We start from the raw sequence: 14,616 nt of genomic DNA, 5'->3' as shown, positions 1-14,616 counted from the left end.
GGACTGATTGTTGGCTGTTTAACGGCAAGTGCAAGTGGCAAATTATATGCATATTTAGGTCGAGAACATGTTAATGTGATACAAATACGAACCCTAATTTGTACTAGACCTTCTCGCTGAGCTGGATTTTCAACGTGTCACTCTACCCGGACATCTTATTCTGATCCAGAGCCGACCAGTCTTTCATCTTTCTCTTATGCTACGTTCTTTGCGGAAAAGCAGCATATTCAAATTCTCGAGTCTTCATTAGAACAGGCCTGAGATCGCAATTTTGCTTTATTGTCAAATCAATGATCAACAATGCTCGGTTTTAACTGTTCACGACTAATCCGATTTATTAGAAGTTTTCCCTTGAATGATTTTAAAGTGCAAATTGGTAGACTAGTGCAGTTATGCAAATCGACCAAATTGTATACTGGTGTTCATTGTGAAACGAGATTTCTATTCGCAAAAAAGCTATGAATCAATTTTTTGTCAGTTTCACTACGCCAATCAAACATTTTCAGTTCGAACGTTCTATTCACTATTCTGCAATATTTGATAATTACAATCAACCAGTATGGTCATACATACAGAAATAGAATAACTAGAACGTAATTATACTTCGTTGTTTACTTCGAGTTGTATTTAAAAGAAGCACGTGTAGCAAATTGTAACACGTCGACTACATATCCAAAACAATTTAATTCTTTACTATAAATCCTATCAAAAGACTTACTATAAAATATTTTGCTTTGTGGAAAAATATAGAAAAATTTTGTTCCCTGGTGAAGGGTAATGGGATAAAGGTAAATTTCCGGGTTAAGGGTAATTCATGGATAAGTGTATGACACACGTCCCTTATTAATGTTTATACGTATTTATACATCCCTGTTTTTTTTTGTTTTTTTTTTTTTTTTTTTTATATTAAATGTTTAGGGTTTTCTGGATTTAGTAAATACATTGATCAGGAACGCACAAACCTAAATATTAAAAAAAAACGTGATAATATTCCAACGAATTACTCACCAGTAGCCAGCATCACAGAAAGAAAATCAACGCTAAAAAATAAGAAAATGTGAATTAACTCCATTCTGTATTTAATAAACACTATAACTGGCGTCCTCGGATTACACGAAAATGTGATGTAGTCGGAAATCATCTCTTGTGACGACAGGAAAAGTAATCAGAAAATTATTTATACTTCTAATTTATAAAATATCTTTTCCTGTGTTAGGATTACTTCCTTTTTCATTAAATTTTATAAGAAGAGGTATGGGAAATCATAAAGAGATAATTTTAAAGGTTCCAAATAATATACAGAAACTAGGTTTGTAGTGGACAGACACACGAACGGGCAGGAATATCCTTCAATGACCCCGGTGCCTTTTGAACTAAACAAAAGACATATTTATTACAATATCGTATGAGATAAAATTATTTTCTTAATAATATCTTTGTTAGAATAAAAAGTCGGATACAATCAATATGGTCAAAATGGAGACGTTAAATACGATTCCTCGTGTACAGAGAGTGCCACGCCTTATGTACCCTAGCAACGACTATGTGAGGGTCCGTATGTGGTCTGTTGCAAGGCAACATTTTTTTCCATATTTGATATGCCTTCATTTGCAAGTGACATTCAAAATTCTATACCATCATTACGGACGACCCCTATTATATGACCTCCTTTTTAATTATTTTAAATGTGTTTTCTTCCTGAACATGCATAACATTTGCTACTGAACGTTTAGCAAACAGCAATTAATTTATCTATTTTGTTTTTCGTAATTAATTATTATGGGCACCATTTTACGACCCAAGGATTTATTTGATAGTAAATATATCAATACCAATTTATATTAACGATATTGACTCTGAATGGCATACATGTACTAGGTAAGACAATCCTCAATTAATAATCTTTGATGAAAAGATTGATTGATTTGTTTTTTAACGCCACTTTCAGCACTATTGTGCTATTTCGTAGTTGTCAGTTTTATTGGTGGAGGAAGCCGGAGTGCCCGGAGAGAACCACTGACCCTCGGTGGGAAAACTGACTATCCTTGTCAATTAAGATTGGAGTCTAGCGGACTGCCACCTGAATCGAGGAGGCTAGTGATACAATAGTTTCACTACTAAGACCACTCGGCCACCGATTCCCCTTTAATGACAGAAGAAATCCGATAAGTTTTGTTCATACTTGACCTTTTCCTAAAAATATACTTATAATTTAAATTTAGGGTACCGTTTCCGGTGTTTGATGAATGAATTACAATCTACTTTATTTAAGATTATATAGACTTTAATATAAAAATAAGACCACATTTTTGAACAAGCGAAAGTGTACACATAATAAACAGTTTATAATTCATAATAAGAGTACATCTTACACAGAGATGCGTATTTCAAAACAACTAAGTTTTACTTTTTGAAGAGAAAAGACCTTACGGATACTTAGATATTTGACTATTCGCCCACCAAATTTAAAACAATTCATGAACTTGTTGGTGTATGCTTTGGAGATATATATCAGACTGATACATTAAATGGTACATTGTACATACTGTTATAATCATTTTTTTAATAAATCTGGCCTCGAGTATCACTGAAGAGACATTTATTGTCGAAATTAGCATTTGGTGCAATAAAATTAGTATCGTTAATGTTCGTGTATTTCATAGTATCTTCATTCGGACTATTTATGTACAATATAACTTCCCAAAAGGATCTAATTTAAGTATTAATATACACAGATAATGATGTGCATCTCTTACTCATAATAGTGAAAGCTTGTGGGAACTTTTGAAAACCATCCTGGTACTATGGACAGTGTTAAGATTTGAAAACATTAATTCTTGATACATTATCTGTATCAATAATTTAGTCTTTTATCTTATTAAGGTCAGGTACTGTAAATGAGTGAGGTTATAGATTTTAAATACTATTTTAAATACAATTTTGGCTCGTTTAACTATATTTGAAAATCTAAAAACAATGCATTATCTTTTTTTTTTATTTCTGAATTATTATAGATTGCCAGTGGGTTCTTTCAAAATAGGTGGAAATTAATTCATATGTTACATGTAAATATGCTTTTGGAAATCATAGCATAAACACAGTGCAATGGTACATGTACGACAGGGAAATCATTTCTAAAAATAATAATTGAAACTGTATTTTGATAAGCCAACTAAAGTCCGAAGTACTATAACTAAGGACAAAGATAACTTAAAACAGGAAGTATGGTTGTAAACATTTTGTCGACGTTATTATGGGGAAATATACACTTATACAAACTTTTGAATTTATAATAAAACTTTACTTGTTTTTTTTTTATATTAGCAATGCCAATACTTCCCCTGATTTTTGGGCTTCTATTTTCCCCTTACTTTTATAATGTTTTGAGATTTATTTGTCATTAAATCATTTCAATGCTGAGTTTATTCTTGCCTCTTAATTTCCTAGAGAAACCTTTGAAGTATATCCAAGAATGCAGCTCTTTAAAAGCTGTTTATTTTATTTACTGGTTATATTTGGTTAAACTAACACATATTTCCTTGCCGTGTAGGATAATACTATATTGCAAGGTCACTTACAAAACTATTCTTGTGGCTTAATCTTATCTAATGTAAGCACTTTCTCTACATTGTTCTGTGGAATTTTCGCCTAAACTCCGATAAGATGTTGACATTTGCGGACACTAAAAACGCCCATATAGGCAAAGTTCTAACCGCTTCCATATTATTTTTTTTGTTACTTGTATCTTTGGGTTGTTATCTAAATGATGTATACAAAATATTATTTTTTACTCAGACACCTTATTACGCAAACCAAAGTTTCAATATTCCTTCTTCCTTCAATTTTTATTGTAAATTAGTTTAAAAGGAAGATATTTTGATAGCATCGGAAGAGAGGTTTATTTCAATTTTTCAGATAGTTGGTCTTTTCTCTAATTTTCTCTACACACCTGAAGCAGAAATAAAATAGATTCGAGCACTTTCAATAAAATATAACCAAGCAGAATGTAAGTTAAACGTCAATGACAATGTTTGATGAAGATTTTCGGTGGTTTCTAATAGAGTTGAAGAAAAAAACGGTGCTGACGGGCGAAGGGGCATTACAAACTCGTCAGTTAAATTTTGCAATATCTTGTTACGAGGGATAACAAACAGTCCAGCATATACATGATAAACACAATCCAGTAAAGCCGATAAACAATATTTCAAACAAATTAACGATTAAAACATTGAGTTTAAAACTTTCTGACTTAAGTTGTGATTTAACCTCCTAGACAGAAGAAGGTCAGATCAAAGGAGTAGGTCCAGTAAGACCCCTTTTTGGCCCCAAAATATAGCAGTTTTACAAAATTGTTAAAATGTAATCTTTTAGCTATTTATTGGAAAAAAGAATACTTCTGTTACATAAATATTGGCTGTTTTTGACAATACAATGCACATGTATCGGGTACTAGCATCCTTAAGTCATGCTAAATTACTGAAATCTTCACAATTTTAGCATTTGAGTTAATTTTTAGACGGTTTTCGTCTTAAATGGAAGTGGCCGCATTCGTGTTCATTCTTAATATTTAAATGTAAGTTGTATTTGATGATAATACATATCATATATAAAGATCGAGGATGAACACGAATGCGGCCACTTTCATTTTTGACAAAAACCATCTGAAAAGTGACATATTATGGCATAATTGATAGATTTTTAATATTTAAGCCTGAATTTGAGCGTCTTTAGTGACTAAATCGGCCCAAATCTTTCAGATAAACTAATTGAATCTACTAAAGTAGACACTTGAGTGTTTAAAAAGTGTCCAAAATATTTCATCAGATGAACCTGAAATTTGAGGCCAAAATCGGCCCTTACCGGACCTACTCCTTTTACATGTTCCAAAAGAACGTATGAAAGGTTCATGAATATGTTGAACAAACTATGCATGATCACATGGTTGAATTTCAAAATGGAAGAGATAATAACTTATAAAAATAAGAATATGTGGTATGATTGCAAATGAGACAACTATCCACCAGAAACCAAATGACATAGAAATTAACAACTATAATAGGTCACCGTACGGTCTTCAATAATGACCAAAACCCATATCCCATAGTCAGCTAAATAAGGCCCCGAAATGACAAATGTAAAACAATTCAAACGAGAAAAATAACGGTCTGATTTATGTACACAATAATGAACGAAAAACAAATATGATATACAGCAACAAACGACAACCACTGAATTACAGGCTCCTTACTTGGGACAGGCAAATACAGAATGTGGCGGGGTTAAACTAGTTTGAAGGCGCCAACCCATACCCTTATCTTGGACAGTGGTGTTACAGTACAACATAAGAACAAACTATCATATAAAAATCAGTTGAAAAGGGCTCAACTCATAAGATCGATACTAAGCATCTAACTAAAAACCCAGACTGGACGTGGCAGGGTACTTATACATCCCCACAACAAAACAGACATTAAGTACAGATTTGAGAGTACTCGCAGTTACTGACTGCTCGCTCAAAGCTAATAACAACTTTCAAAACAATCATGCATATCAGACTAACAGCACACATCCAACATCCAATGGATTTAGTGTAAAGACGTCATTAACAATCAGAGAAAAACATGACCTTGTGCAATGCCAAGATACAGGTATCGACGGATTATAGAGCCATGAATGTGCATATGTATATAAAAATAATATTTAGTTTAATTTTGATTTACTGATAACAAAATCAATATCAATACCAATAAAAACAATAGTCAAAGATCTTATTACACTATTGAGTTGGTAACCTTTTATAATAAGTTTATTTAAAGGATCGATAAGTTTACCCGGATCGTATCTAAATTTCTGGGCTCGGTAAACAACGTCCCCATAAACATTTGGATGTGCTATTTCGTTTAAAATAAGTTTTCTATAGGTACAACCAAACTTCACAACCAAATGTTTGTATCTATGGAAGAATTTAGTAAAGGTTTTAAGTAATTTGTGGTAGCGAAATCCCTGACTTAATAATTTACCAGTAATACATAGATTACGTTCATTGAAATCAAAAACGTCACAACAGACACGGGCATAGCGAATGAGTTGTGATATATAAACATCGTAAGATGGTGCCAAAGGAACATCACTGTCGAAAGAGGAAAATTAACAAAAAGAAACGAAAAATCGTCCCTTTTGTCGTAAATTTTAGTGTAGAGTTTCCAGTGTACATTTTGTAAAACTGATATATCTAAATTTAGAGAAGGACAGTTATTACATATGTTCCGTTTATATTTCATTTATTTCAAGTAAGTTCCTTGGTAAATTTCGGCAGTATATTTAGAAAATGTTTGATTATTTAACGAAAAATATCATCAAAATAACAGTAAGTTGTTAAAACTATCAACTAATTTAAAATGCAATTTAGACGGGTCTTTACTAAGTTTGGTCATATTTAAACTGTGGTTCATAAACAGTTACTGTACAAGAACAAGTCTGTTATATATTAAAGAGGCGCAATTGGTCCCATAGAAATACCTACAACCTGTCGATAAATTTACTGCAGAAACGTACATAAATATTATCAAGGAGAAAATTGACAGCTACAATCATCCCATCATACCTCCAGTAAGTATATCTAGCATATTTACCTTTCTCATTAGAGAAGAAGGATTTAAATGAGTAGCAGCAAATGTGTTTGCATTCAGATTTACCTAACGACCATTCAATTAAATAGGAAAACTTTTGTTTGATAAGATTGTGTGGAAATGTAGTGTAAAGAGTTGAAAAGTCCATCAAAAGCACGTAATTTATCTAATACACCCAAAGATTTTTTTACACTCCAAAAATAGACTGTTTTGTTCGACAGAACAACAGGCAAAAATAAAAAAAAAATAGTCCAATTCTAGGTATCTCGAGTTATTTTTAGCTGATATTATTGCATTATAGCAAGCACAAGCCAGCAACACACAATCACGACATAAAAGTATAATTTGCTTTTGAAAAAAAACAAACCGAATTAATATAAATTAAGTGAAAACCATAACTAGTAATTAAATACATGTATCATAAATGATCGCACGTAAAGTAGGTTATTCGATTTAAAAATGGATGAATAAATTTAAGTATAACATTGATACAATCATCGGAGATAATGTTCCATAAAAATAATCATTGACAAGTAAATAGAATCAACGTGCACACAACGTGGGCAAATAGTCTTAAGCTTGTCAAGTTTTGTGAAATGATAAGAGAAATAAATCAAGACAATTGAAGCGGTCATGAAGGTACATATAAAATATTAAATCAAAAACGCAGAGAGAGATAAAAAAAAAAAAAGATAACACAGAATCGTTTATTATTTTTACAGTTTCTACCTTATATCGTGTATATTATAGTTTTCGAAATAGTTTACAAAATTATAAATTTAAGTCAAACAATCGGTTTAAGGGCAACAGCTCCTCTAAGGACTCATCCAATGGATTTTGTCATATTGGCGTTTTTGTATATCCTGTATTTCAGATGATTATTTTTGCTGTGAACAGTTTTATCCATATTTTATAGTTTTTAGGTATAAATGGCAAAAATCCGAAAATTCGTCAAAAATCATCATTTGAGGACCATAACTATTTTGAGAGTCATCCATTAGTTCCGGTAATATTGGTATTTTTGTAAACGTAGGTCTTGTGTTGCTAATTATTTAATTTGCAATTTTATCAGTTTTTACCTATCTATATTAATTGTCGGGATAACTGGCAAAAGCATAAAATGTTTGTCAAAAATCGTTATTTAATGGCATTAACTCCTTTCTTATAATTATGGTGAAAATTGGAAGAAGTTGGATCTTATGATTTTGAGCATTTTTACTCTTCTCTGTCTATTATAAATTGCAAGATATAAGTAAATAATTGCATTTTACCCTTATGTTTTATGTTTAGCCATTGTGGCTATGTTTGTTATCTGACTGAATAAAAAAACATGACACTAGATACCATGATCCTTCATTCCAAGTTTGTCTGAAATTGGTTCAGAAAAAACAAAGAAGATGTTTGAAAAGGTAACGACGGACGCGAAAAAAAATCTTCGTTGAAGGCTTCAACTTCCGAAGGGGTCATATAGTTATTTTTGTTGTTTTGCGTTGTCGTAGATGTGGTATTTCTGATTATGTTTGCTGTTTCAGTGTCTATCTGTCTATTTTAGTCGTTAAGGTAATTTTATAAATCAAATTTAAATACTATTCTAATATTAGTCAAAATCGTTACTTATCGGCAGAAATTCCTTGTTGTCGTTTGCGTTTTAATGCCAAAGAGACGTATAAATAATTATGGGTCTCTTTTTTTCTTTCTTTTTTTTTCTTTTTTATAAAAGTCCATTTTTGACAACTGGAAAATGAAAAAAAAACATGTTGAGAAATAAGTGATTTAGTTGTACATGTCAATACTTTAACATCAGTATAAACTAAATACAAAATATGCAACCTTAAACTGAACGGTAAGTTTGACAACTCTGTAAAAGTGAACACGGTGTACCATGATGTCCCCTTCGGAACAATTTTTTTAAGGCTCTACCATGCTAAAAACGTACGTTTTCTTCAAGAATCTGACAAAATAAATGATTTTATACGGCTAAGCTATTTGATTTGCCATTTTAGCTACTAATGAATATTACAAGCCGTTTTTAAAATATTCACAAATGTCCACTGCGTAACGATGAATGTCCCCTGTGAAACGCTGTATGTCCACTACGCAACGGATTGTGTCCACTTCAAACGAAATGTTGTGTAGTGGGCCATTGCGCAGTGGACGTATTTACATGTTAGCAGCAATTGTTGTTACACGCGGTTTCTCAGATACATGTTTTTATGATTATTGTCTTAGATAATACACTTTATTTCATAAACTCCACATTTTTTATGATTTAAGGTCAACATTTTTTAAAAAATGACGTTGCAAAATGGACAAGTAAAAAAGTACGCTATATATAGGACTTGCCAATTGATTCAATGCAGACGAACTATACCATCAGCGTCCAAAGATGACCACTATTTTACTAACTGAAGTTGTATTAGTGGCAAGTATAAAAGTAAAGACTATAATTTGAATAAAAGAATGTTTATTATTTTGCCAATTGTTTGTTGTCGTTGCAAAGTGGGCATTGTTCATGGACGCCACTTAAAAAAAGTTACTAGCACAAAATTAATGTATTTTAACTTATCTAAATATTTGAATACTTTTTATAATGTTCAGATGTATATGGCAAGCCAAAGTGGACATAAAGAGCTATTTTTTAATGTTAAAAAAATCATTTTCTAATATTACGAATTCATTTTCTAATATTAAAAAAGGATTTCCTAATATCAAAAAAGGATTTTCTTATATAAGAGATTCATTTTCTAATGTAAGAAAATGATTTTTTAATATTAAAAATGAATTTCTAATATTAAAAAAGAAAAACACTATTTCTTAATATTAAAAAATGAATTTGTAATATTAGAAAAATTAAGAAATGAATTTCTGATATTAAAAAATCATTTATTAATATTAGAAATTCATTTCTTAATATTAAAATTTGATTTCTTACTATTAAAAAATCATTTTTCAATATTAAAAAAATAGCTCTTTTTGTCCACTTTGGCTTGTAATGTTTAATATTTATAGTGTTGAAGCGTCTGAATGAAAAGGAATATTTGGGTAAAAAAATACTTTCTCCCTACTACACTATAATATTAATATCTAGATTATGATTAAACTTTTTTGATGAATTCTATATCGAGCATAGAAACACACATGTTGCTTAGCAACAGCAAACAATTTTTTTTGTAATTAAAGACAACTACAAAACCTTTGTTTTAATGTGAAGGTCTTTTCATGAAAACGAGAATATAAAGGATTTACTAATTAGGGGTGGGTCTGAAAAGTTTTGAAAGATATTTAACAGTTAAAGACATGAAAGAGACGTGGCTTGTACCACGAACAGACCTCGTTTGGAATAAAATGTCTGCCGATCCTGGCAATTAAGAATGAATGTGTCCCCTGGGTACAAAACCTATGGTGAATTAGAAATGGCTTATCAAGGCAATGAGTGATGATATAACCCGTTTTGGGAGATAATTAACTATTCATTATATAAGGGTGATATGACCTCCAAGGATAAATCCTTCGGTGCAGTAAAAAGGAATTGACATAGCCTGTAAAAATATATATGTTTTTTGGGGTTGGACATATAAAACTCAATTATTTTACCTTGAAAGTCAAAGATCAAGCGCAAAACATCGATTATTTTGACCAAGAGATCAATGGTAAAGGTCATAATGATATTAGACTGATATGATATCTAATGGTTATACACTTTATGCCAAATACCATAAGTCAATGTCAAAAAATAAATAAGTGTCGGCCTGGACAAGTGTGTATGAGAATAGAATCCAGAAGAAGAAGAATACTAAGTTAAACATAGTGTCTCCACTAATTTCTTCTTGGAAGCCAGGGAAACATGATAAAGAAAAGTGAGAACTGAGTACTGAATAAACTGCCGTTTCTTTCATGATGAAATGAAATATGGAACGATTTTTTTCTTTCTGTAAATATGATGTGAATACTGGCGATGACGAAAATGGTTTCTCTTTCCAGTCGTTGTCGAATGATTCGTGAATTATCATGTGCCGGATATCGTTGGTTATGACCCCGGCCGTGTCAAACCAAAGACCTTAAATTGATATTTGCTGATTCTCCGCTAATCAATAGAATAGAATAGACAACCTTAGCTGTATTTTGCAAAACGTTTCGGAATTTTTAGTCTTTTATGGTCTTTGGATCTTTTTATTCGACCGTCACTGATGAGTCTTTTGTTGTCTGGTGTACAAAATTACAAGCATGATATCTTCCACTATGACAATTTTTTTTTCCTTTGATATTCTTTGTTCGTGATTTTTTTTTTCTTTCACGTGTAAATATCTGATCAATGAATTAAACGAATCTTTAATTAATTTATTAATGTTAATTATTATTTAATAAAGTCATTAAAGTACTGTAATTTCAGAGGAGATGCGATTGATTGAATGTTGTTTTTTGACCGTCCAGTGGCAAATACTTCATGCATATTTATGACGGAAAGTAATTTAGAGAATAATTTTCAAACGAAATACGAAGTTGCACGTGTTGTCGTTGAAAAAGAGGGGGACATTTACAAATCATAAGTCCAATAAATACAAACAACACCATGACCGAAAAGTTACTCAAGATACATAATAGTGTTGGACAGTTTTGTTTGATCTTTATTACTGTTACCGTTACACTTGCACATTAGACCTTTTTCATATTACCGACTTTTGACTCCGGAGTTTATATTTTTTCCACAGGTTACCTACTCTGCGTTTAGACATCCTGGTACTCGGTCAAGTAAGAGCAAAAGTAAAATCAAGCTTTTAATCGATACAATTTATGGGGAAAATTAACTGCTTTATATTTTTTTCACACGATAAAATCATCAGAAAATAGAAAACTTTCCCCTCAGATTGCACGGATTATGTGTTTGATTTTTTTCTTTTGGTTGCTCTTACTTGACCGAGTACCATGTTGTTTAACCACAGCAAAGGTAACCTTTCGAAAAATTATATAATCCGCAGTCAAAAGTCGGTAATATGAAAATAGTCTATTGTATAATTAAAATTGCCAGTCACATGGTGACTTCTTATGTCTTATGAATTACAATGTATGTTATTGTTCACAGTCCTGTAATTTATTTTCGCCATCCGTAATGATTGCCTAAAATGTTAAATTGGCTTGCCATACTTGATAGAAATACGGACGTGAAAGAAAGCACTCTTCACAAAAGCGTCAATGCGGAGATTACATTCCACGGAGGTTACATTTCGACGATTTCGTCATGTATAAAACAAAATACGTGTTTCTGAAGGGAAAAGTTGTACGAAAATTGAATGTTGACGCCAATATTGATCTGTTGGGTCAGAGACATATAATACATGTATCATATGTCTCTGGTTGGGTACATGACGTCTTGAAAGGCTATTTTATTTTTTTGCTTGCGCAGTAAGGCGTCAAAGCAAAAAAATAAAATAGCCTTTCAAGACGTCATAATTATTTGGACTAGTTGGGTATATAATTTATATCTAAAATTGGTTTTTGTTTAGAATACACCAGAGACTATCTCGGACTAACCACATACATACATGTATATACACATATGTGTATATATATGTCTCTGAATACACCATACCACGAAGACTGTCCTTTGACATTGTATGAAAGCAAAATTATTTAAGGAAGGCAAATTCGGTATATCTTTCATAAGACTGTCCCTATTCCATACCTGTCTTAGGTCTATCGGCTTTATAGCCAGAATTTACAGGACCATTCCTCATGTCTCTGGCAAGTCTTGACATGGATGGCAGTGACGTGTGATTGAAGCTGCTCAACAGTTTCCTCAGCTAATTCTTCTCTCTCATTTTCCAGTTTAGTTGAGGCATGAGTCAATGGAAAAGAGATGTGCTAATGATAATATAACTGCATACCAATTATCATTGACCTATCACCAATGGTTCCCCTTAAACTGACCTAATCACAAGCTTATACATGTAAACTAAGCAATAGTTTCAGAGTCAATAGACCATGACTGAGGGGGCAGGGCCAAATAGTCTCCATGGAAATGAAATATGACAATGCTTATACAACTGCACACCAAATATCATTGGCCAATAATTAGTGGTTCACCATAAACTAGACCTAATCACAAACTTATACATTGTTGACGCGGCCGCCGACGCCGGAAACAGCACTCCGTCAAGGCGAGACAAAAAAAAACACGTGGAAAGACTGATGTCAAAAAATAGGTGTATCACAACGCAACATACATACATGTATGCATTTGACCCATATTCATCTAAATTTAAAATTGTATTAAAAATAAACGTCAACTATATTCATACATCCTCTATTATACCTTATAAATCAAAGAAATAAAAATAACAAAGCGATTTATTCAATAATAAAATCATACAACTCCAGAATCTCAGCAAATTCAGGGTGCGTATACTGACACATAAATATGCGTGTATTTTGATTATGGTAATAGAAAACGCAATTTAACCATAGATACCTGCCTGTGCATGATGTCCCATGATGCTAATTAATTGTACGGGAAATATATATTATGAATGTAAATATACTTACAACAGAAACAACAAATCCACAGTGACAAAACGTCCATATATGTTGATCCAAATACACATATTGGTGATAAACTGTATCGGTATTAATAATTTTCACTGTTTTTACGGTCATGGTCGTTTTCACCAATGTCTATTTTTAGAAACAGGGAGAAACCTACAAAAATTGTTCAAAAAACGTGAATACAATTAGCTTAACCAGATACACAGATAGAATTAAGCATAAAATATGAAATTTTTAATGCAAATATAAAATGGGAATAAGTAAAATATATGAATAGTGCTGTATATGTAATATACTGTGTATAAGTATGGAAAGCCAAAGCTGTGACAGTCATAATTCCAACTTTGCAATTCTTATATATGTAACTCTGTAATTTTGAAATTCTTACTTTGTAATTCTTAATTCATAACAGCGCAACTCGACAATTGAACCTTTGATAATTGCAATTATATGGAACGCGGGAACTACATTAATATATAATCACAGTTTTTCGGGGATGATGATAGTATATCGGTCGATCATTATAGATAGTCGGCGTAAAGCATACTTTACGGTCGACCATCATAGATGATCTAATCAATGTGACTCGCGCGCAGATAATGATATTTACAATTTTGATAATGCATTATATAACGGTCGATAATGTGAATTGTTTCGATAATGAAAGAAACCTCGACCAAGTGAATTAAAACACGAGTCGTAAATTCGATAACTTAAATTAAAACCGGAAATGCTTGCCGATTGTAAAATCGATTTTTATTGGCGGTCAACTTTTGCAACTTTTGCGAATTGACGTAAGCAGCATGGATACAACAATCAATATGTTTTTGGATGTGAGTGACAGCTGTAAATAATAATCTTATGTTATTTAAGGACATAGTTACTGTAATTTGTAATGCTTATTCTCATTACTCATAAATATATGTAGGACTCTAAAGTGCGATGGGGACGCTAAAGTACGATGGTCACGCTAAAGTGCGATGGTCTGCGCTAAAGTGCGATGCCTTCATACACTAAAGTCCGATGGTCCGCGAAAGTATAGACGTTAGAAACGTAGTTGGATTATGACGTTAACAGTCGTTAATACAAACCAAAAATGTACATGCTGGAAGATAAATTAAAATATTTGATTAACTACTTTTAAACCAAATGTCCATGACTTTATTTCAAACCTAACTGTGCTTTGTCCGCTGAAGCAAAATTTAATGTTAATTTTTTTTCGGGTGCTGGAAGAAGGACTCGACAATGTGTCCTGCAGTCGACCATTTTACGATTAGATACAAAATAGTATACACATAGGTATCCTGTATCCTGCTTCTATTGGAAGCGAACGAATTCATTAGATTAAATCATTGTTTACGTTGCAGTTTACGTTGCAGTCCCCGTTTAAATATTGTCGATTTTTTTGAAAAATAACATCGGTATAATAAAGGTACATGTTTTCAAT

The 14,616-nt window shown here is 32.0% G+C and overlaps 1 protein-coding gene across 4 annotated transcripts in view; it reads right to left on the bottom strand.

Annotated features, from left to right (window-relative positions):
• LOC127702263 (uncharacterized) overlaps positions 1–13,292 on the bottom strand; it is a 249,338-nt gene extending 236,046 nt beyond the window's left edge. For 2 of the 4 annotated variants that reach the window (XM_052206390.1, XM_052206387.1), the window contains exon 1: positions 1,009–1,676. In XM_052206390.1, the coding sequence (XP_052062350.1) occupies positions 1,009–1,141 (133 nt within the window). In that variant the 5' untranslated portion in view covers positions 1,142–1,676. Of the gene's footprint in view, positions 1–1,008; positions 1,677–13,169 lie in introns of those variants that run through there. The other 2 variants (XM_052206388.1, XM_052206389.1) reach the window with 2 other exon arrangements.
• Between the last annotated feature and the right edge of the window lie 1,324 nt (positions 13,293–14,616).

This window comes from Mytilus californianus, unplaced genomic scaffold (genome assembly GCF_021869535.1).
Source record: "Mytilus californianus isolate M0D057914Y unplaced genomic scaffold, xbMytCali1.0.p SCAF_5, whole genome shotgun sequence".
Classification (NCBI taxonomy): domain Eukaryota; kingdom Metazoa; phylum Mollusca; class Bivalvia; order Mytilida; family Mytilidae; genus Mytilus; species Mytilus californianus.
This window is presented reverse-complemented; position numbering and strand designations above follow the sequence as displayed.